Source organism: Hydra viridissima, unplaced genomic scaffold, assembly GCF_058129835.1.
Source record: "Hydra viridissima isolate aposymbiotic clone 2 unplaced genomic scaffold, HvirCarnegie_v1 scaffold_11, whole genome shotgun sequence".
Classification (NCBI taxonomy): domain Eukaryota; kingdom Metazoa; phylum Cnidaria; class Hydrozoa; order Anthoathecata; family Hydridae; genus Hydra; species Hydra viridissima.
In genome coordinates this window covers 1,486,523-1,510,067 of record NW_028324310.1, presented here as the reverse complement: position 1 = coordinate 1,510,067, position 23,545 = coordinate 1,486,523, and the positions used below count along the sequence as shown (strand labels likewise).

The 23,545-nt window shown below is 29.5% G+C and overlaps 1 protein-coding gene and 1 pseudogene across 1 annotated transcript in view; one reads left to right on the top strand and one right to left on the bottom strand.

Moving 5' to 3' along the window:
* LOC149881629 (adhesion G protein-coupled receptor G2-like) overlaps nucleotides 1–23,545 on the bottom strand; it is a 36,022-nt gene extending 12,477 nt beyond the window's left edge. The window contains exons 1-7 of the mRNA XM_090067223.1: nucleotides 23,417–23,545; nucleotides 18,420–18,770; nucleotides 15,327–15,419; nucleotides 13,360–13,710; nucleotides 6,184–6,233; nucleotides 5,843–6,016; nucleotides 316–610 (exon numbers count right to left, since the gene is read on the bottom strand). Coding sequence (XP_089923349.1) covers nucleotides 316–610; nucleotides 5,843–6,016; nucleotides 6,184–6,233; nucleotides 13,360–13,710; nucleotides 15,327–15,419; nucleotides 18,420–18,770; nucleotides 23,417–23,486 — 1,384 coding nt within the window. The 5' untranslated portion in view covers nucleotides 23,487–23,545. The remainder of the gene's footprint in view (nucleotides 1–315; nucleotides 611–5,842; nucleotides 6,017–6,183; nucleotides 6,234–13,359; nucleotides 13,711–15,326; nucleotides 15,420–18,419; nucleotides 18,771–23,416) is intronic.
* On the top strand, nucleotides 8,861–11,748 carry LOC149881630 (uncharacterized; annotated as a pseudogene).

The following is a 23,545-nucleotide window of genomic DNA, read 5'->3' as shown; positions in this document are numbered from 1 at the left end:
CTGTCAAAAAAGCTAAGGCCGGCGCTGAACCCACATGTATATTATATTCAGAAATATATTAAACTATTCTATAAATATGTTAAATAAATAATAGAGAAACCAATAAGTAATTATGACAGTTATGTTAAAAAATTATGTTAATGAATATATTAAATCAACAGCACAGTTATTTATATATATAAGACAAGTTCTTAAAATAGTAGCAAAATTCTTAATATTATGTCAAAATAAGTGCAGATTATTTATTAAAAGAAGAAGATATTACAAGTGCACTTTACAAGATCAAATAGTGAGTACGCAATGTGCAAAACTTACAAGTTTCTGATAAATTGTTTGATATGGCAACTCTGTTTTCTTTTTCAGCATTTTTGTAGGCAGTAATGTAAACATCTTCTTTTTTTACAATCCCAACACTTAATCCAATGTTTCTGTTTGAAACATTGTAATTCAGTTTGCTATACTCCTTAAGCTCTTTAGCCATCAAAGTTGCTAACGAATCAAGAGTTGACAAAATATTTCTTGATGAATTGTATTCAGTTTGGGCTCCAGAAAGTAAAGAGATGTTAACTTCTAGAAGTTTGTCAACCAAGTTCAAAGTTCCGACTAAAATCTATATAACATATCAAACATTCACAACCTTAACAATGAAAAACTTAAACCAAAATAAATATTATACTCTTATAAGAATGAAACTACATTTTAATTGGTAACCAAGCGAAGACATAGATTTTTTGTAATTTTCATAGCTATTTGATGGAACATTTTGAAACACAAGAGTTATATATATTAGAACCTGAACAGAATTCAGTTTAAATTTAACTGGTGAATTTAAACTTAAACGTTGCATAAGGTAGGTGTAATTGTTTTAAACGACATTTTCCGACTTGAACAATCTTAAAGTTTGATGCTTTTTTTTCTGAATTAAGTTAACTTATAAATACTTTTTTAAATGAATATAAATAATAATAATAAACTTATAAATACTAATTTAAATGAAAATAAACAAGAACATTTTAACTTAGTTAAACTTTAAAATTGAATTAAAAACTCGTTTAGAAAATGTGCTATTCTATTTAGAATAACATTTTTGTAGGCTGCTCTTAAAAAATATTAGACTTATAGACATGTTCTTTTCAGTAGTCACACATCATTTTAACGCTTTAAAAGTTGATGTTTAACAAGAGAATATATATTTTCTATTAAATCAGTTTTGTTTTTTGTGCTCGTTTTAAAGCTCAAAGTAAATTCCAAATTTGCTAATTAAAACTCCAGGAAAACATTTTAGTTTGTAACACACAAATGAATAGGTTCTTATTTAAAATACTTTGATTAATTAGTAAAAAAATTGTTTAGAAACTTATTGCGTTGCTTTTTTCGGATTTCCTCCATTTGCTAAAGAGATGGTCAAATATCTTTAACACTTAATTAATCTTTAAATGAGTTTTGAGCTTATGATTCAAATCCTAATTCAAAATAATTGCCTATCAAAGCTTCAAAAGGGTGGTAATGGGTGGTAATGAGTGGTAATGGGTGATATCCAAAAATGGGTGGTAATGGGTGGTAATAGGTAATATCCCAAGAATCAGGTCTGTGAAAAAAGAAAATGTTAGTAAAATAAGAATACAAAATACGTATGCGTATCGAAATTATTTCGATGCGATATTTTTTCGAAACGACATTTGTTTTCGACAATGTTATCAAAACGATTTTGATAAGTTATCACAGGTTTTGAAAAGTTATCATAATCTGTTCGATAACTTTTTACTTAACTTTTTTAATTTTTGATATTATAGGAACTTTATGAGGTAAAAAATAAATGTGCGTTTATTTAACTTAAGATAGCTGCAATTCTCATTATTTTTCAATAATCAATATTTTTTGATTACTAGCTATATTTATCAGTATCTGGTGTTTATAAAAAATAGAAATTACACAAAAGTTAGCTCAGCTTATTTAACTTAAACATTAAATAACAAATGGCATCTTTTGGGGTGGGTACCGTTCATGGCGTCCATTGGCGTTAGGGGTAGCTCGACCTGTTTTCTATTAAAACAAAAATTTTAAAAAATAACATGCAGAATCAAAAGATATGTTAAAGTTTATTAATCAAAGTCCAATTAAAGTGAAATAAAAGCCTCAAAAAAAAAAGTCTAATTTAGGTCTATTGCTAAACCAGCAGCAGCAGCTCCTGTTGATAATTGTCTTGATGTAGTTGGAGTTTGAGCAATTCATTTACGTCAATTTCTGTTACTTTTAGTTGCCCAATCTTCAAACTCAGGTGTTGCTAGTGGGTCTCCAAGAACAATAAACACTTCCTCTTACTTTGAATTCAAGATGTAGGTTCTAAAGGTAAATTTGTCATAGTTTTACTGGGTGTGCAGCAACTTTTTCACTTGGACTGGTTGCAGCTTTGTCCTTCTCTAGGACAAAAGTGCGACACCAGCACTAAAAGCTCTTTTCTGTAGAGGCATATAAAGCTGGAATGAACAGATATTTGCCAGCAGTTCAGCCATCAACGTAAACTTGTTTTTGTTGATTTTCCAAAATCGAAGACAACCTTCATGGACATCTGGATCGATGGCTTGAATAGTAAAGTACATTGCCACTGTTGAAGGGTGTTGAATAATAATCAGCGGTGATACTTTCAGCAAACAAAGGATCTTTTTCAGCAAGCTGAGTTTGCAACTCTTGAATATTTTCCGGTGCTTCTCGATGAGATGCACGGGAAATTGTTCAAGATTTGCAAGCTCGGCTTACTGAACTTGTTGACTGACTTTTCTCAGCCAAGCCTGTTGGTTGTCACAGTAAGTGATAAGTGTATTGTAAGGATTCTCAAACGCATCATCTCCACTAAGTGCTATCAAACCCTTGCCATTGTAGAGAGAGCTTAACAAAGTTATAACTGAGTGAAAAACCGTGCTGGGCAACAGTCCTCCAATATTTCAAATAGGTTTTTGAGAAGTTTCCTCATGATGAATTCAGCAGATGGAGATTACAGTTTCTTCCTGACAGCTTCAACAGCTCTGTAGTGAAGGCCATTTAAGTGCCCAATTACATTGTCCAGGGTAGAAATGTTGTCGTCTGAGAATTTTTCCAAAATATTTGTCATTCTGCTTCAAAAAGGAAAAATTTAGTCACGTAGATCAAATTCAGCCTCTGACAAAATGACACTTGAGTAAACTTTGAATTAACATCTGTCAATTAATTGATCTAGATGGAAAAAAAACTATTTTCCCATCTTGACAATAGACTCCTCTATAAAAAGCAGTCAATTTTAATTCCTTTTTGTTTCCAGCTGAATCATAAAAACAAACAGTTTGCTGAGCAACTCCAGTATAATGACCAGGTAAGCTCACTACATAAATAAAAAAGGGTAAAAACATTTTAAAACAATTTCAAAAAAACCGTATATTTTGTAATATAGATAGTATACAACAAAATTAAACAAATAATCAATATTAAAAGTAATTAAAACACTAGAGTTATTATGAAATATCTGTAGAAATTGTTATATCTTGTTATCTCTCAAAATTTAAAAAAATTTAAAAATTTTTAATGCTTTAACTTACTAATCAGGCTTTGTTTCAATTGCATCTGCTGCGTTCCTTCCAAAATGATGTGTGACAAAATAAATCTAGCCAAAAACTTTGTATTATCCAGGTCCTAACGCAATTACTTAGAGCCTTCTAGCTTAAACGTTCTGGACTTGTTAAATTGTTTGTATGCGTGAGCCTTGGAAGGAGATAACGGCTTTCTTTTCTTTACTGATGGACCAAACACCTCTGGAGCCTTGTCATCTGTTGTTTATTCATAACCCTCATGTTAGTCATTCATAAATCTAGAAAATAAAAACATTTGTAAACAATATTTAAAGAATAACACAGTTTGTTAAATGGCGTTAAATTTTAGCAAATGTCAAAAAAAATTTGAGTTGCTTAGTAACGGAAAAAGCTCATTTTAATGGAATAAAAAGTTCAATAACACCAAAAATTATCATTTATTTTGTTTACCAACTAATTTAGGTTAGAATATATTAATTTAGAACTTAGGATACGGTTACCTGCAAAAGTGACAGCAGATTTTATCTTCTTGTCAGTTTAACCTTTGAGCAGCTCCAAAAATATTTCTTCGTGAGCTCTGCTTCAGTTAGATTTCATTCTACTGGTGTTGTCATATTTCAACTTGACTGTAACTGGGAAATTCCTACATCTGGTCTCAACTAGATTTGGTTTTAATGTCAATAGTTAATATAAATTTGAGTTACTTTGAATATCCATTGTAAATATCAATTCGAAAGTCGATTTCTAAACAATTTTTTTCGAAATTTTAATTCGAACAAAAATTTGAATAAAAATGTTGGATAAAATTTCCCCATATATTGGGTCAATATCTTCACTTTTGAATGGAATTTGAAAGTCATACTTTTTCGAAGTACGTAGCTATATTCCTTTGTAATTATATTATTCAAAAAATTATTTAACTCAATTATATTTGAAGATAAAAACCCAAAATCAAGATTTATTAAAACTGTAGGTAATAGGTGAGCAAAAGATTTAAGATTAAGCTTATTCTGTTTAAGTAACCGAAATGTTAAGACAGCAACAAGAAAAATAAAAGCTTTTCTTTTCGTTTAGTTTGTTTTTGTTTGTCAGTATATGTGGCAGACCTTACAATCTAAATTTAATTTGTTTTTTAAGCTTTTATTTATTTGCTAATAAGTGCATCTAAATTTTAAAGGCAAGTATCTTTATAAACGTAACTACCACACGAGCTTCGATAAGATTTGTTTTGAGAGTTTAATTTCGATAAGCAGATGCTAATAATGTGCAGGCAGTTTTCTTTAATTCAATTTGTTTAAACTAACAATTTTTGACAAAAGCAACAACTGGTTTTTAAACATATGATAAGTATATAACTTACATTTTCAATCCGCGGTCACTGTTGATAACATATAAACAGTGATTGCGGATTGACACAGTGAGATTTCATGTGATCTTTAAAAGCAAGATGTGGTTTAAGAGTTTTCTTACCTAAATTTTCTTGCTGTGTTAGATTTGGTTCAATAAAAGCTCTATTTGACGATGGTTATTTCATAACTAATTGTTTAAATTACTTTTATTAAAGTAGCTGTGTCCAGATTAGTGAATTCAAACTTCAGAAATGGCAATTTATTCAGCTACAGGTTTTCAGTAACATATAGAAACATCTGAAATAAATGAACATATTCGACCTTAAAGATACAGCACAGCTTGTAACCATCATACGTTACAAAACTTTACACTTTTCTCATTGTACAAAATACTAGTGGCTGTATTTCAGGTCAAAGACGCATAATTCTCATCTCCTGCTTGGCTTTGATGTAAACTTTGCCAATTTTTTATAATTCTTTTACGTTCCACGCAGATTTAGAGTCTCCTGCGTTACACTGGATAGCAAGTCGACAAAGTTAATTAAACTGTTGATCAACAGGGTTTTTTAAGATATCCTTATGTGGAACATGTCATAACAGCCTGAATTCCAAAACCGAACGTTAAAATTTTCTCAGACATTATTCTTAACTATGATGAGTAGATTCATTTTATTAGTTAATGCAATATCACTAAAACTTTCCTCCAATTTAATAAGATGGGGTTTGCTTTGGTAACACTCGTCTTTAAAATAGAATGGAAATAAGGAGCAATTCTGTGAGTAAAAATGCATTTGATCAGCTCCAAATAATTATTTAAAACTATCATTGCTTTCTCTAAATAACATACAAATCTCTAAATGTTTGAATCAAAAAACTCGTTTATCGGAAGTAAATAACGGGAAAGGAAAATTAAAAAACTATAAAATGAAATACATTTTTTGCATGAGTTGAGTTCAGGACAATTTCATCAACAATCTTCGACAGCAGCATTATTTCCTGAAGCGTTTTGATTAAAAAGCTTGAGTTCACTATCTCATTGACTTTGCATATTTTTTCTTCAGGAAGCAAACAAGAATTTAACTTTTGCTGACCATAACAAAACGATATCTATATATATATGTATACATATATATATATATATATATATATATATATATATTTATAAATATATATATATATATATCTGTGTGTGTGTGTGCACAATGATGATAACTTCATAGCATTGCATATATACATTATTAAACATAGAATTTTTAAACAGCTTTTAAACTCACATTATATAAGTCAAGCAGTTGTCTTGTTGTTACTGACTTAGCGTCATTGGCTAAAAAGATAAAAGTATATGCTTGAAAGTATATAAATGAGAATAAACAAATAAAAAAATTCAAAAATCAATAAGCACAATCAGTGTTTGAAACATGTTGCAATATATTTCAAAAAGTTAGAATATAAAAAAAGCATGTAAAAAATTATTACTTCGCATAAAAATTACAGTATTGTTCAAAATTAATCACACTGCCAGCATCCTCTCAATAACGTATCAAAAACTTTTCAAATATATAACCGATTTAAATCTAGTCACTTTATAGAGCAATAAAAATGATATTAATTTTTTAAGAAAAAATTTATTTATTACAAACAAAGTAGCATAAATTAGGTAAATGCTGAACCAAAATTTACTTTTAGGAGTATTCCATGAGAAAGTGGGACAGGCATGCAGCCCACCATCTTAGATTTTCATCATACTTTGTCAAAATAATCACCAACATCACATAGATTACCTTATAAAAAAAACCTAAAAAAAAAAAGCAATGTAATCAAATTGATTTTTGAGATATCGTTATTTCAAAATCACCTATTTTGGAGAATTTTTTTCATTTGGCGGCCATCTTGGTTTTCGTGTTGATTTTGTTTTGCATGTTATTGTAAAACCATACATGTGATCAAACTGAAATTTTGCACCTTAATAATTTTGAAGATGAGGAATCAGAATATTAGTATAATCAAAAAGTTCGTATAATTCGTGCTTTAATATTCTTGCCGATAAAATTTGTTATAGATATTCTTAACATTAACTTATGAACATATATGCTTAATAAAATAGATATTATTAAATTTAGATCATTTAAATAATTAAAGCTATAATGCAAATTGACAAAGTTGGTATTAGATTGTTAATTGAGACTTGTCGTCGTAATCAGAACTCTACATCTGATGCTCACAAATTCATAACTACTGCCTGGGGTGAGGATGCAACTTCCATTCAAACAGTATACAAGTACTATCAAAAGTATTCTACATCAAACATAAGTGATTATAGTCAGTTTTCAGATGAATTGAGGTCAGGTAGACCCAGTACCTCAACAACTATAGACAACATTGAGATCATTCAACAACTGCTTGATGAAGACAAATTTTTAACAAAAGAGCAAATTTGTGATGTCGTAAACATTTCTTTTGGTTCAGTTTATTCAATAATCACCAAAAAATTGATGAAAAAATCAATTTGTTCACAATGGGTTCCATATGGCCTCACCCAAGCAAATCAACAAAATCGGGTTGAATTTGCGCATAAATTTCTGACCATCCTACGAGATGAATTGAATGTTGAACGGCGTCTAATTGTTGTGGATGAGAAGTGGATTTACCACAGATCGATCGGGTGCAAATGCAGCAATCGCGCTTGAATTTCAAAGGGTGATGAAGCTCCGAAACGTTTCAGTAGATCACAATATGATGCAAAAAGTATGGCAATTTGCGCTATCTCATTTGATGGCAAGGCCCATATTGAGGTACTTCCAAATGGACAATCGGTCAATTCAGAAGTGTACATGCTTTTCCTATCAAATATGCATTCTAATTTTGTCAAAAAAGGCATAAAAAGAGTAATATGGAACACAATGCTCCTTCAGCACGATAATGCCAGGCTACATGTGTCCGCTGCAGTCAGAGACTTTTTTGCTGAGAAAAAAGTCATCCGTGTCATTCAACCTCCATATAGCCCCAACTTTAACTTGTTAGACATATGCTTTCTCTTCATTTGAATTTTATCGCAAGGATTTGGATTTTCAGACAAAGGAAGAGGTTCAAGAAGCCATGGAGACAAACTTAAGGTCACATTAACATGATCATATGCAACGGCAACTGGAAAAACTGAAAACAGATTTAAATGAGATTATTTTGAAGCATGGTGCCTACTTATGATCCACTCTTAACTTAATTGTTCTATCCTTATTCTTTGTTATAAAAAAAATTTATCATATGAACTTTTTGATTGACCCTAGTATAATGTTTATTTTATATAAAAGCAATTAAAACTAAGTCAAATTGAGGATTTTTTTTTTTATAATTTATCTCTAAAATTGTAATAGACCATAAAAAGAGGTTTGTTAACCAAGGTAGCCCATTTTTTTTGTCATTTTTTTTTTCTGTTATCAAAATACACGTTCTAAAGAATGTTTTTGTAAAAAATTGAGATGTGGTTTTTTGTGGATTTGTTGTAAAAATGTAGGAAAATTATGTGAAAAAATGATTGAAAGTATTGTGAGTATATGTTGGTTATTCCTTTTTCTTAATTAATTAAATCAGAAGACTTTTACAAAAGAAAAGTTGGTAAAACTTATTTCACCTATTTCTATTAAAACTATATTCACCTATTTTTATTCAAATCATCAAATGTTTGCTTCCTTTTAGATACTACTGACATACTTAGTCAGTTAGTTTTTATAATGAACATTTAAACTGAAAAACTAAGGATTAGTCAGATCATTAGTCACCTGACTAGCTGTTATTTTTTTTCCCTTGTTAATTGATAAATTACAAAATAAGCCTTTCAATGAAAATTACAAAACATATTCAATATATAAAAAATATTAATGATAACAACACTGTGAATCAGTCAGTGTTATTTTGTGTTTATTTATAGTTTCCTCATAAAAAGTAGTATCTAAAATGAGCAAGGACTTTTTTACAGTTGGTATTTTATCAAATGATCAGTACCATAAAGTGGTATACACTAAATCAACTGAATTGACAGATATTTCAAGTTATTTAGAGAGAGATTGAAATTTATTATTATTACGATCTGGGTTATCAATATTAAATGTTAATGCTGTTAGAGTGATGTCATCTAACACGGCCGTTACATTTATCATTACAATTACGGACCATAAAATTATTATTGTATTCTGTAATAGTACGCGTGTTTATATGGCCGCTTCTTTATGTTAAGAAATATATTATATATATTATATTAGTATTCCTCCATCATGAATAACCCCAACTTAACAAATGTTAAAGTCTGTTTTCATCATGAACAACTTTTACTTAACAGATTTGCTAATTCCCAAAAGAAATGTTTTGACCCTTTTAAATGGCATAAAACCAATATAAAAGGTAAAATGATGTTTTTTAATTATGAAACTACTTTTTACCAAGAGTACATGCACTATGCTTTTAAATAGTTTAACAATTTTTTAATTTCCTTTTCTCAGTTACTAAATCATACTTCTTACTTTTGTAGACCATTTTTACTCTTAGTAATTATAGGTGGTTTGAGAGAAATCAATATTCAACAGGCAAAAGATATATGTTCAATTGGTTTAGTAACAATACCTGGTTTTAAAATGTGTCCTTCCTGTCGAAAAGAAGTGGTACAAAAAATAGATGATTGGTCTGCATTACAGGAACACAATGGTGAACTCTCTGGAACAAACTTTTTTTAACGAAGAGATTTAAGTTTCACAAGAAAAAGAATTTATAAACAGCAGTTTTGATATTTTAGATATATCACCAGTTACACTTCATGGGATCCCACAACATGCAAAGATTTCCCTAGGCAAAAGAAAATTAATGCAAGCTAATGAAGTCATGTCAAAAAAGCTATCAGTTATTCTTAATGTTAATACAGCAGACTTGAGAAGTGAAGTTACTGAAGTACCCAATGTTGAATATCAGAAGAAAGCCGATGATCTAGATTAGTTAATATTTTCAATGCAAGAAAAACTAAAAACTACAAACAGAGCGGAAAAGATTCAGATTTTCACTTTGATCCCTGATTCATGGCCTTTAAATAAAGCTGCTGAAGTATTTAATACATCAAAGTCAACCATTACTAAAGCAAGGAAACTTAAAGCTGAAAAGGGGATATTAGCACATCCAGAAAAAACAAATATTGTTAGAATTAACCCAGATGTCATAGGTAAAGTGGAAAGCTTTTACTGAAATAATCAGTTCAGTCGGCAATTGCCAGGTAAAAAGGATTTTGTAAGTATATCCAAAAATAAACATGTATCAAAACGATTACTTCTTTGCAATATTAAAGAAATATATGCTGAATTTAAACAACAAAACCCTCAGTCCAAAATAGGATTTTCCAAATTTGCTCAGTTGAAGCCAAAATGGTGTATCTATGCTGGGCAAAAAGGTACTCATGCTGTAGGCGTCTGTACGATACACCAGAACTTAAAGCTTATGCTTAGTGCAGTTAAACTGGAGAAAAGCTACCATGAGTTTATTGAGAACGTCGTTTGTAGTAGAGAGTCAAGGGAATGCATGGTTCATTGATACAATAGTTGCCCTGGAATTCAGAGTATTATCAATTATGTAATCTCAAAGTTATTACAAAATGAAAGACAACTTGAAAAGAAAGACGAAGTTTATGAAGATAAAAAAATTATGTATAAACAGTGGACTACAACAGATAGAGCAGAGCTTTTAAGTTACACATCTACAGTAGGTGAATTCATAAAAGATCTTTGTGAGAAGCTTTATATCATAACATCCCACTCTTATATTGCTAAAGCACAAGGTAAATATTTAAATAAATTAAAGTCATTGATTCGCCCAAATGAAATTATTTAGAAAACTTTAAATTTGTCATACAGACGAAATCCAGAGTTACCACTTGAACCAACAACAATGCACACTACACCCTGTAGTTGTTTATACAAAACATGATAAGGGTGCTTCTGAAAGTCAACCAACATCTTTATGCATTATATCTGATAACTTAGCACATAATCTTGGATTAGTTTATTGTGTTATAAAAAAGGACTATCACATTTAAACAAGAAATGTTCTCCAATACAAAAAAAATCCACTATTTTTCTGATGGTTGTGCTGGCCAGTACAAAAATTGCAAGCATATCTTAAATTTATGTCACCATGCTAAAGATTTTGGGATGAAATGTGAATGGAATTTCTTTGCGACATCACTTGCAAAGTCACTATGTGATAGTATTGGTGGGACGGTTAAAAGTCTTGTTTCCAATCCAAGTCTTCCACTTCCAACTGGGTTGCAAATTCAGAATGCTGAGGAAATGCTTAACTTTTCTAAAGAAAACATGTTTGGCATCCACTTTATTTTTTTAAAGACTGAAGATATTTCCTCAGTTCGTAAATTTTTGACTTCCCAATTCGGTAATGCAAAGACTTTACCTGGTACAAGAAGTTTCCATCAATTTATTCCACAAGATGCAACTAACATAAGTGTCAAAAGAGTCTCTGAGCAGGAGGAATTCAATTTAACATTCAACTTTACAGGCTCAATACAATATCTTCAAGAAATTAGGGCAGGAAAATATTATATCTGCAAATACGATATGCTTCAGTCGGTCGGCTTGGTATAAGAAGTTGATGAAAACAATGAAGATGCCCTCGTAAAATTCATGCATCCTCATTTACCCAACACTTTCTTCAATTGGCCCAGCAGAGATGATTGTTGCTAGGTTCCTAAACCTCGTATCCTAATTATGCTAAAAACAATGTCATTTTCAACAACAAGCAACAAATACCAGATAGACACAGAAGGTTTGCCTAAGGTCCATTCCTTAGTTTAACTCAGCCAAAGTAGTCGTACAATATTGATAATGGATAAGATTCAAGATTTTCTAAAGAAGTATTTATCTAACATTCAAACGAATTATATTACTGAAATCTGTTTGATTGTTTATGAAAAAGCTCAAAAAACCGACCTCTTATTTTTTCAACAAAAGATTCATTAAAATATGTATTTTAAAAAAACTGATAAAACTGCAATGCTACCTTGGTTCCCAGCCTGCCCTTCTTGGTCAATTAAATTTTCCCAGGTAGACTATAGTTGAAATACAATTCTTATATTTACTTTGTTTCCATTGCTTTTATATAAAATAAACATATTCTGATTCCTCATCTTCAAAACTATAAAGGTGCAAAATTTCAGTTTGATCACATGTATGTTTTTACAATAACATGCAAAACAAAAGCAACACGGCAACCAAGATGGCCGCCAAATAAAAAAATCCTCCAAAATAGGTGATTTTGAAATAACGATATCTGAAAAACCAATTTGATTACAGAACTGAAATTTTACAAGGTAATCTAGGTGATCATTTTGGCAAAGTATGAAGAAAATCTGAAATGGTGGGTTACATGACTAGAATATTTGTCCCACTTTCTCATGGATTACCCATTTACTCAAAACTAAACATACTATATTCATTTGTATTTCAACAGTTAATCTGAAAATAGGAATAAATCGTTCACATGTTTATTTAAAATGAACGTTGTTAAATGGCCACCCATAGCAACAATTACAAGCGAAATCCCATCACTTATCGAGTTTAGTAATTTATTTTACCTTCATATCTAACGTTGTCCCGTGCCTCTAAAAGTTTCCCTTTAAAATCTCTTTTTTTTCTGAGTGTTATTTCAGTTGGTTAGGTCAAAACGATTATATGAATTAGATGTAGGTTTAAAATCTGAAGATCTTATAGTAATGTTAAATAATTTCTGCGATGCGTTTCGGACCATTTTCTTCGTTGATGGTATGCGTTCGTTCTTGTTCCAACTTTCTAGCTAAATCTTTGAGGCTTCCATAGATAAAATCGAAGTTACTGAAATGGCCCCAGTTGCTGCCTCATGGGTTCTATTTGTTTGTCCATTGATTCCTATTGCATTCTCCTAGGTCTCAATTGTTTTACCATGGATCCTAATGACTACACCATGAAATGAATGTATAATTAATTAATAATTTAAACGATTTTTTGGCATCTTTAATAATCTTTATTTTTAATGAAACTTGATTTATTTCCTTGATTCTAAACAAAAACTTAATCTCAGTTGACCGAAAGTGAACAAAAGTTCCGGTTCTTAAACAAATTATAAATATCTAAAAAACCTCACGCCTGCATAAATGGCAAAAACTATGGGGAAAATTGGCCAAATTAAACTGTTGCAACTTTAACTCAGTTGTGACTTTAAAAAACTACTTGTGAAATAGAGAAGTTTAGTTTATAAAAAGCAATACACTTAATACTTGTAAATGCATTTCTGACAAACAAATAACTAAACATTCACTCAACCAATTTTTATTTAAGAATATAATTGATTAAATAAGTTTTGTTTTCTTATAGTTATAGACATTATATATGTTAAGTGAGGGTAAATAGTATAATATGAACAAAATTTACCTGTGACAACAATATTTATCTTCTCAGTTACAGTGACCAGAGGTACTTTAGACACAAATTCCATTGTTATTGTCATTGAATCTGCCACTGTCAGGTTCAAAATACTCATGGTAAAAGTGTACGCCTTTGATTTCACTGATACTCTGTCGCCAAACAGCTGTTTGCCTTCGGTTGTTATTGAAAAGTTACTTGGAGAAGAACTTTTTAGTTCTGCAATAGGAGTAATGCCATTCAAGAACTTAAAACTTTTAAATTGACTGCCTTGGTATGTGACTGCTGCGGTAATTTCTACGGAATCACCAACTTTCAGATTACTGTTGCTTACTGAAGGTTTAATCGAAACTTCGGATACTGAAAATGAAAAAAAAAAAAAACGGCTTCAAATTTACGTTGATAAGTTTTTACTGAACATAAAATTATTCCATCAGGTTTCCTATTAGGTGAAATAATATTTTATATACTTCTTTCGGTTTCTCGAGTAAGATTGTGACGCTAAAGAAAAATCTATTTCATAGATAGTCGATATTAAGTAAATGCTTTTTAGTGAACCCAATGTTTTGTGGTTAAAAAACGATTTTACATATAGTTATTGCAAATTATGCCATTTTAGTGAAGATACTATATTTAAAGCAAAATATTTTCAAAATAATGAGGTTTACAAACGTTTTAATAACTATAAATGTTTTTTTATGGTTAATTACATTTGACATTATTGTTAAATACGATCGTATTGGTAATGTTTTTTTCAGCTAATTATACCATCTTTAAAATATTTATTATACACTTATATAACTCATAGTCATATACTTGTATTTAATTCAGTTTTTTGTAATCAGTTGCAATATTAAGTATATTTGCATTAAGCATAAACATCCCTTCATGCTGTGGCAAGCTTATGGCGTTTTTTTAGCTTTTCAAAGATTTGTTTAATTGGAAATAAAATCCCTTCCACTTCTTTTATTGATCTCTTTCCACAATAGGAACCCTTAAATCAAGAAATCCCAAAGACATTTCAATTTCTTTGCTGTGGGATAAAACCCTTGTCTCATAGTTTTGAATGGAAAGTTTATGCCGATTAAAGTACCGTTGGATTTTTAAATATTCGAAAAACTCCATTAAGAGAACTTGTAAACAAAGCACATTATTTTCATTGATAATTAGCCACCATAAAGTCAATGGATCTTGGCTAAGAAACTACGAATAAATAGCGTGGTATTTGAATTGGTATTTGGATACCATGGTAGATGGCTATTCCATGGGAAACTTATGAGTGCTTTTGCCCATATTGTTCCAATAAAAAATTGAAATACCATCAGGGAAATTTAGCGTTCGAGATTGAACCCTTTACCAGAAATCCTGAAACAACTTGCTTTATCATAGGTCTAAAATATTTTAAATTCAGATCTTCTCTCTCCTTTTAACATTCTTTCTTAGATCCAAAAAATTGAATATAGGAGACATCTCCAAATGGATTCTAGTATATCAATATAATAAAATGCAAACTTCATTTTTCTTACTTTTTTTTGTTGATGCATGGCTTCTTAATAGCGTCTTTTTTAGTACCCTTGCAACCATAAACGTATAGACTCTTATCTCACTTTCATTTTTCATCAACTTTTTTTTTTTTAGTGTTACTAAAGTGGTACCTATCTTTGTTTTCTTTAAGTTTCACATATATGCACATACATACATACATACATATATACATACATACATACATACATACATACATACATACATACATACATATATACATACATACATACATACATACATACATACATACATACATACATACATACATACATACATACATACATACATACATACATACATACATACATACATACATACATACATACATACATACATACATACATACATACATACATACACACATACATACATACATACTTACATACATACATAAATACATAGATAAGTATATGCATATATATGTGTTTAACCTTGTCTTGTTGGTAGAACAGTTGTTGTTTGTGAAGGTGGAACAGTTGTTGTTTGTGAAGAGGAAGAGCTCAATGTAGATGTAGAGGTTTCATCTAGAAAACAAAAGCAAGATACTGAATGATGTAATGTTGCTGACCAAAAAAATCTTCTTAAATATAAAACAAAATGTAATGATTTATTCTATTAACAAAAAGATTATATTTTTATTTGATATTAAAATTACTTCGATTTATCACTTTTATCTAATAATAATTATAACCTATTCATAGTTTATTACACTATTGTCATCCTATTCTTGGCCTTGTTTTTTAACGGTCAGGAATTTTGGGTTTGTAAGTAAGGAAAAAGGTTCCTAATTATGATTTCAGTTATTTTAAAAGTTTTGCTCAATTTCAAATATTGATTGCCACTTCTTCTATTTACTTCTTCTTTAAAGATTACATTATAGCAAGAACACGTTAAATATAGCAAGATAATGTATATTTTGAAATCATTTAAATATTATTTTAAATGTATTTATTCAAAAAAATATTTTTTTAATAATTTTTTAATATATTTTTTGTTTAGCTATTTGATTCCCACTCAAATGAAAAACATACAGCAGTAAGAAAATTAAAAAACTTAACCCAAAGAAAGGGGTTAAAGTTTTCAGAAAGCCATTGGTGAAAGCAGTCACAAAAATCAATGAAAAGTGAATCACTCAACGTGCTGGATGTAAGATCTCAACGTAAGTTCTGCTGATTCAATTTAAGTTTGTGCTGTTTGAAAGACTTCAATGTATGTTCTTAAGTGTGTATTACAAAGTTATTGAAGTGCATGAACCCAGATGGGTGCTTTTCCAGCTCGACCTTTAAAACTCGGAAGAGAAAATGAACTTAGATTGGTTGACTATGCATCTAAATAAACTTCTATGATTATTATTTTCGAAGAAATCAGTATATAAAGTACCATGGGGATATGGCAATGTCACAGTAATACCATGAAATAGCACCAAAGCACAGTATTACCATCAAATAAATTATTTTTTATAGTAAATAGTCATTCAACTCCTCAACTAAGAGTTTTAAAGGACACAGTTACCATTCACTGAAAGAGCATGGCAAGGAAAAGGGTTCTATATACAATTATGGACTATAGCAAATATATAGGTGGAGTGGGCCTTCATTGATATCTCTATTGAATTAGAAACATGGATAAAACTGTTTTGAAATGCAGCATTGAACATACAAAGTTATTGTCAAGTCAAGTTCTCTGTATACGCAAAATTGAACAAATGGAAAAAGTGAAACAATTATCATCTTAAGCATTCATATAACTCCTCACATTATTGCAAATAGTATAACCATGAGAGCCTTAAATAGTTCTTACAGCTCTTGAAAGAAGGTCTCGTAAAGTTTCTAATTCTGGATGGGCAAAGCATAAATTTTCTTCAAATTATAAAGGATATAATTAATCCAAAAAAGAGTCTGAATAATTTGCAGCGCTTCGAACTTGCTCACAATGTAGATGATTATAATATTTGTAGTGTTGTTTCACCAAACGTTGCCATTGATATTCTGGAATCTGTTTTCATAAAAAAACAAGACCAATTAAGTGCGTTTTGTTTTGATAAAGAATGCAACATTGATGGTGATAAAACGAATTTAGCATGGAAAAAAATTAACAGCCTTATCTCCTGATACATCAACAACTCGTCCAAATAATTCAGAAGCACTATGCTTTCATTCTTATGCCTTAACGTTATTTTTAAATGTTAAGTACAATGAATCACAGTTTTTTCATCTCACCAGTGCATACAAATATTATGCTTTGGATATTTTGTCACGCTCTGAGGACATTTTTACAGACTTCAAGATTATTTTTCATGAATTAAAATAATACACAGCATTATACTACGTTTTTAAAAATTATCTGGCGATGAATTAATGATTTTACCTTAAATTTGCTTTATAAGATCCGTACTTGATGGGTATGGCTGTTAAATTTTTTTGGTTATTATTTGTAAATTTTTGCTATTATTTTAAGTACTTCATAGGAATAAAATTGATGAGTAATCAAGGTTTGTGATCTTTTAGAGAACCGACATTTTCGTCGATTGATTCTTTTAAAACTAACTGCCTACTTACCATCCTTACTATTCTTGGATTTTATTCTCAAATTAATCACTTAAATGTATCATGTACATAAGTGATAAACTTGAGATTAATAATTGGGGAAAGAGAGCAGAAGAGCTGTAAGTAAAGATCGTGGAATGTGTAAATATTCCAATATAACTCATACCTTTTCAAAGTAGTTATTTAAAATATTAAATAAATCTTTTTAACACTAACATGTTTTTATTCACGATAAAGAATCGCATATTTTGCTATAAAAAAGGCTACTGTGCTTTTGCGATCGTGTGATTGTCTGATTTGGAAGAAACAAATGCTTTATTCCTTTACCTGTTAACTCTTTCTTCGATGTGTCTACTTCGTGGCTAACTCAAAAATAAAAGGTACCGCCATACCGGTGATGTAAAAAACAACAATAAGTTTTAGATAATAATGACATTTTATTTATGTTTTAATTATATTTAAAGATCTATTACAACATTCAATAATCTTTCTTTAATTGAAACATTAAGTTATTTCCTTAACTCTTAAAAAAAAACTTGATCAAAGTTAATCGAGAATGAACGAAAGCTTTATTTCTTAAAGAAATCGTAAATATCTAAAAAACCTTAGGTATCTAACCTTAGTTATCTAAAAAATCTTAGTTTTTAGATATTTACAACTTGTTTAAGAAATGGAACCCTTGTTCATTCTCGGTCAACTTTGATAAAGTTTTTTTTTAGAATTTTTTAAAAAGTTTTTTTAAAGTCGCAACTGAGATAAAGTTGCAACAGTTTCATTTGGCCAATTTTTGCCACCATTTTGGCCATGTATGTAAGCGTAATTACGCTAACCCTAGCCCAAACCCAAATAACTAAAACATTCACTCAACCAATTTTTATTTTAAAAATATAATTGATTAAATAGGTTTTGCTTTGTTATAGTTATAGACATTATATATGTTAAGTGAGGGTAAATAGTTTACATATGAACAAAATTTACCTGTGACAACAATATTTATATTCTCAGTTACAGTAACCAGAGGTACTTTAGACACAAATTCCATTGTTATTGTCATTGAATCTGCCACTGTCAGGTTCAAAATACTCATGGTAAAAGTGTACGCATTTGATTTCACTGATACTCTGTCGCCAAACAGCTGTTTGCCTTCGGTAGTTATTAAAAAGTTCTTTGGAGAAGAACTTTTTAGTTCTGCAATAGGAGTAATGCCATTCAAGAACTTAAAACTTATAAATTGACTGCCTTGGTATGTGACTGCTGCGGTAATTTCTACGGAATCACCAACTTTCAGATCACTGTTGCTTACTGAAGATTTAATCGAAACTCCGAATACTGAAAATAAAAAAAAAAAATAAAAACGCTTCAAATTTACATTAATAAATTTTAACTGAACAAAAAAATATTCCATCAAGATTCCTATAAGGTGAACTAAATATACTGTATAATTTGTTCGGTTTCTGAAATGAGATCCTAACTAAATGAAAAATCGATTTCATAGATTGTCGATGTCAATTAAGTGCTTTCTTGTTTACATTTATACGCTGTATTCCACTCCCCTTAACCTCTTCTGTTATTGAATAAAATGAGGAAAAACTAAATCACTTTAACAGAAATGATTTTTTTTTCTTTTAAAGTTTTTGATTTCAGGTGTTATTTAATCATTTGTTTATACTATTTAATTTTGATCTGTAATAAGTGATAATGTTATAAAGTAATAAAGCAATAAGTGATAATGTAATAAAGTAATAATGTAAGATCTACTACTCACATTTCTTAGTTGAAGGTTTTTATACATCAGAGATCACTTTTAACTATCCCATAAATAACATCCGTGCTCCTAGGCTGGTATACTTTTACAAGACCTTGTCTATCATGATAAACATCCAAGTTAAAAGCGAAACAAGGCCTAGACGTTAGTGTTATTTCACAGAGAAATATGCACCTGTATTTGAGTGACTTTATGGTAGTGGTGAATGACAATATTTAAGTTCAAAAATAATAATGGTGCTTTTGTTTTTTTCCTCTGCGCTAATTTAAATTATTTACACTTTTTGAGAAATTACATTGATGTGACCCACAACAACATCATCTCAACCTTTGAAGACAGCCGAGATTAAAAAAAGCATTTAAACTTTGAGATTTTAAAAAGTATTGAAATAAACCGATAACCTTCTATTATAATTATTATCATTATTATTATTATTATTATTATTATTGTTGTTATTATTATTATTACTATTATTATTATTATTATTATTATTATTATTATTATTATTACTATTATTATTATTATTATTATTATTATTGTTATTATTATTATTATTACTATTATTATTATTATTATTATTATTATTATTATTATTATTATTATTATTATTATTATTATTATTGTTATTATTATTATTATTATTATTATTATTATTATTATTATTGTTGTTATTATTATTATTATTATTATTATTATTATTATTATTATTATTATTAGTATTAGTATTATTACTCTTATTAGCTTATTACAAGCATATTGTGAGCTTTTATACATTTGCATTAGTAATACCAATATAATTTTTAAACTTCAGAAGCATATTGAATTAAAAGATATAAAAAAACTATTACATCACCTGAAGTTTTTACGAACGACATCGAAAGGGCACATTCTTGTCAATCCTGACAGAATAAATCTTAAAAACCACAAATGCAAATTGTTCCGAAAATGAAACATCATGTGATAGTCCGCATTTTAAAAAACTAAGAGTTAAGAATAAGAAATTAAAAGTAATATGAGAAATATATATAGCTTTCATCACAGAAATTGCATGAAATATATAAAGGAAAGTGCATCGAAACAGGTTTTTCAGATCCAAGTTACAACAGCAAATAGAAAATTCAACAACAAGGGCCGAGGGCTATGAAAAGGCATATAACAAATCAACTAATCACCTTAGCGCATAGTTATTCACGTTTACATTAAAGCAAATGGTTTCTTGCTGGTACTAATATAATACAAAGCATTTTGTAGTTGCCAAAGTAAAAAACCTGTTAAATTTGCCGTTTTCCTTGATAACTTAAAAATGTTGATGCAGGACAATTCAAAAGATGCTATGGCTGATGCTTAAGGAGTGTTTTGGTGAGCTCTACCAAGCGCCTCTGATCTTGAGTTGCCAGTTGATGCAGGAGACGCTTTCAAGCTAAAGACAATTATTGCTACTGAGCAGCGAAAGTAACTGGATATTGATAACCATTCAGATAAATAGTACTTTAATTAAAAACCTTGCTCTGCAGAAGAACTACGGGTTTTTATTTCTTATTAGGTAGACGAAACATAAAATGCCTAATGCTCTGCCATGTTTAATAAGAGAAGACTCACAGTTCCAAGAGTAGTATGGGACACGGCAGTTGTTTACATTAAAGCCTTTTTTAAATATTGTTGCTTTCTAATGTTTTTGTGGAAACTTTTTAAAAATCATTGTGGAACATTACGCAAAACGTTTTCTTTAATCTGACATCTATGATAAATGCATTCATAATTACACTAAATTACACATTAATTTTAAAGCGCCACTAAATTCAAACGTACTTCCAATGAAAATTAAATTTCAAATACTTAAATAATCTTGAAAAAAAAGCTTGAAAAAAATCTAAACAGAATAATGAAACAAGTCTGTTGAGCAGGAAATAGAATACTTGTATGAATTTCATCAGAGCAATTACTTTTGTGAGAATAACGTGTTGAATATGGTATATAAGATATATGTTATGTATAATATATTATACATAATATATGTTACATAAAATATATTAGAAATAATATTTGTTATATATAATACCTTATACATGATATATGTTATATGTAATAAATTATTTATGATTTATGTTACATATAATACATAATTTATTTAAAAAATCATTTATTTAACATAGATTTGTTTTAATATAAGCAAGTTTTTTTTGTTGCCACATAAAAAACTCAAAACAACTAAGATTTAACTGCAAAAAAAAAAAATTGGAAATACTCTCATTAAGTTTCCTTAAGATGAAAACTTTATTGAACAAATAGAAATCTTAGCATGTGATAACACTACATTAGAGCAGAACATGCTGTTCAATGGATTATTTGTTCTCCATTTGCAAATCGCCATTATTCCTTATTATAAATGATATTAAAGGACAAGCATAAATGTGCCAAGCGGTTAGACCAATTAAAAAATACTAGTAGATCTTTTTTTCTCATGACAAGATTATAGATGTTCAGATACAGATCATCTATAATCCTGTCATCAGATATATAGGTCTTAGCTCTCTCAGCTTTCACATAAGAACCCAAAAGAGCTTGTAAGTAATTGTTGGGAGACCAGAAATATGTAGAGGATTCCTTCAGTAAGAATTTAGAGTCTCCGAAAAAATGACCTTGTGGCCACAATAAATGGTTTACAAAGACATGACATTCATGCAAGCTGCACTCTTACAAAACGAAACTACCAACAGTTAAAAACTTTTAACTGAGTTTTTCTATGTGACTTTTTATACGCCTACATAGTTCGTTGTGAAGCATTTCTCTGTACATATTCATAGCTATCATCACCTGCACCTTAAAAATACGCTTTGGGAGATATTGCATGATCATTGAGAGTTCATGGAAACACTTTATGAAGTCTTTTAGTTTTGTTTGAACTAAGTTAACTTTTATAGGAGTCAACATGTTGCATATGTCACGTGAAAGACTTTTGTAAAATTAGTCTAGGTAATTTTCGTGAGCTAGTGGATGTTTTTGATGATTTAGTATTTTAATTCTTTATCAATCATTTCAAATTTGAAGAGCCCTATTTCTGTGTCTTTGCCGCAAATGTAAACTTGTATTAATCATAATAGAGAACCATAATCTTGTGAGTAAGTATTTACTTTTTTTTGCCTTTATGTCAAAAATCAGAGAAAATTTTATTTAAACCATTTTTTATAACCACCGCATCAAATGAAAAGTATCAACTTTAACAATTTTCCAATTAACATACTTAACTTGAAAAGTTCAAAATTAGTTATATATTTGTTCGTAGTAGATGTAAGCAGTGAATATTTTTAAAGTATACTCAGTAGGTATAGGTATATAATAAAAGTTGTAAATTTCCCCCTCCACCTCTCCGTAGAAGGTTGACGAAAACACGCCGTTAAACGCACGACTTATTGGCAAAAATGTGTTTCTGTTTGTGTGTGTGTGTTTGTGTATGTGTAATAAAATTGAAGCAAATGAAGGTGTCAACAAAAATAAAAAGTTAACAAGTTTTGTGTTTTATTGCATATTTACCGAGAATAAATGTGATTTGTATTGCCGCTTCCAGTTACAGTAATCACTGAGCTTTTAATGCACTTCAAAGAATTCAAAGTTGTATGCGCTCTATATTTGAACATGGCGAAAGAAATCATTTAGGTGCTATATTCTTGTATATACGCACATGCGCGTGTGTTTCTGTACACACCTACACACACACACACACACACACACACACACACACACACACACACACACACACACACACACACACACACACACACACACACACACACACACACACACACACACACACACACACACACACAGATATATATATAAATATATATATAAATATATATATATAAATATATATATATATATATATATATATATATATATATATATATATATATATATATATATATATATATATATATGTATGTATATGATTATATATATATATATATATACATATATATATATATATATATAACGCTTAAAGTAAATAACATTTTCTAATGAGTATCAAACTGAATATTGGGTTATAAAAATGTATTTTTATAACACAATGTCAATATTCTTGCCCTCATGTACTTATCTAAATCACGCTGCATTTTCATCGTGCACGACTCTTACTTAGCCAATGTTTGCTCAATTATCAATCATTAAACTTAAGCATGAAATGAAATTTAAAAGTATGACATAAACTTACCGCCAATAAAAAAAAAGGCACACAGGATAAAAAAATTTTCGGAGCATTGAAACTTTTTAATCATAAACATTGTAAAAAATTATTAAATGATTCCATTTAGCGTTTCCAATTGACACAAATAGTGCTAAT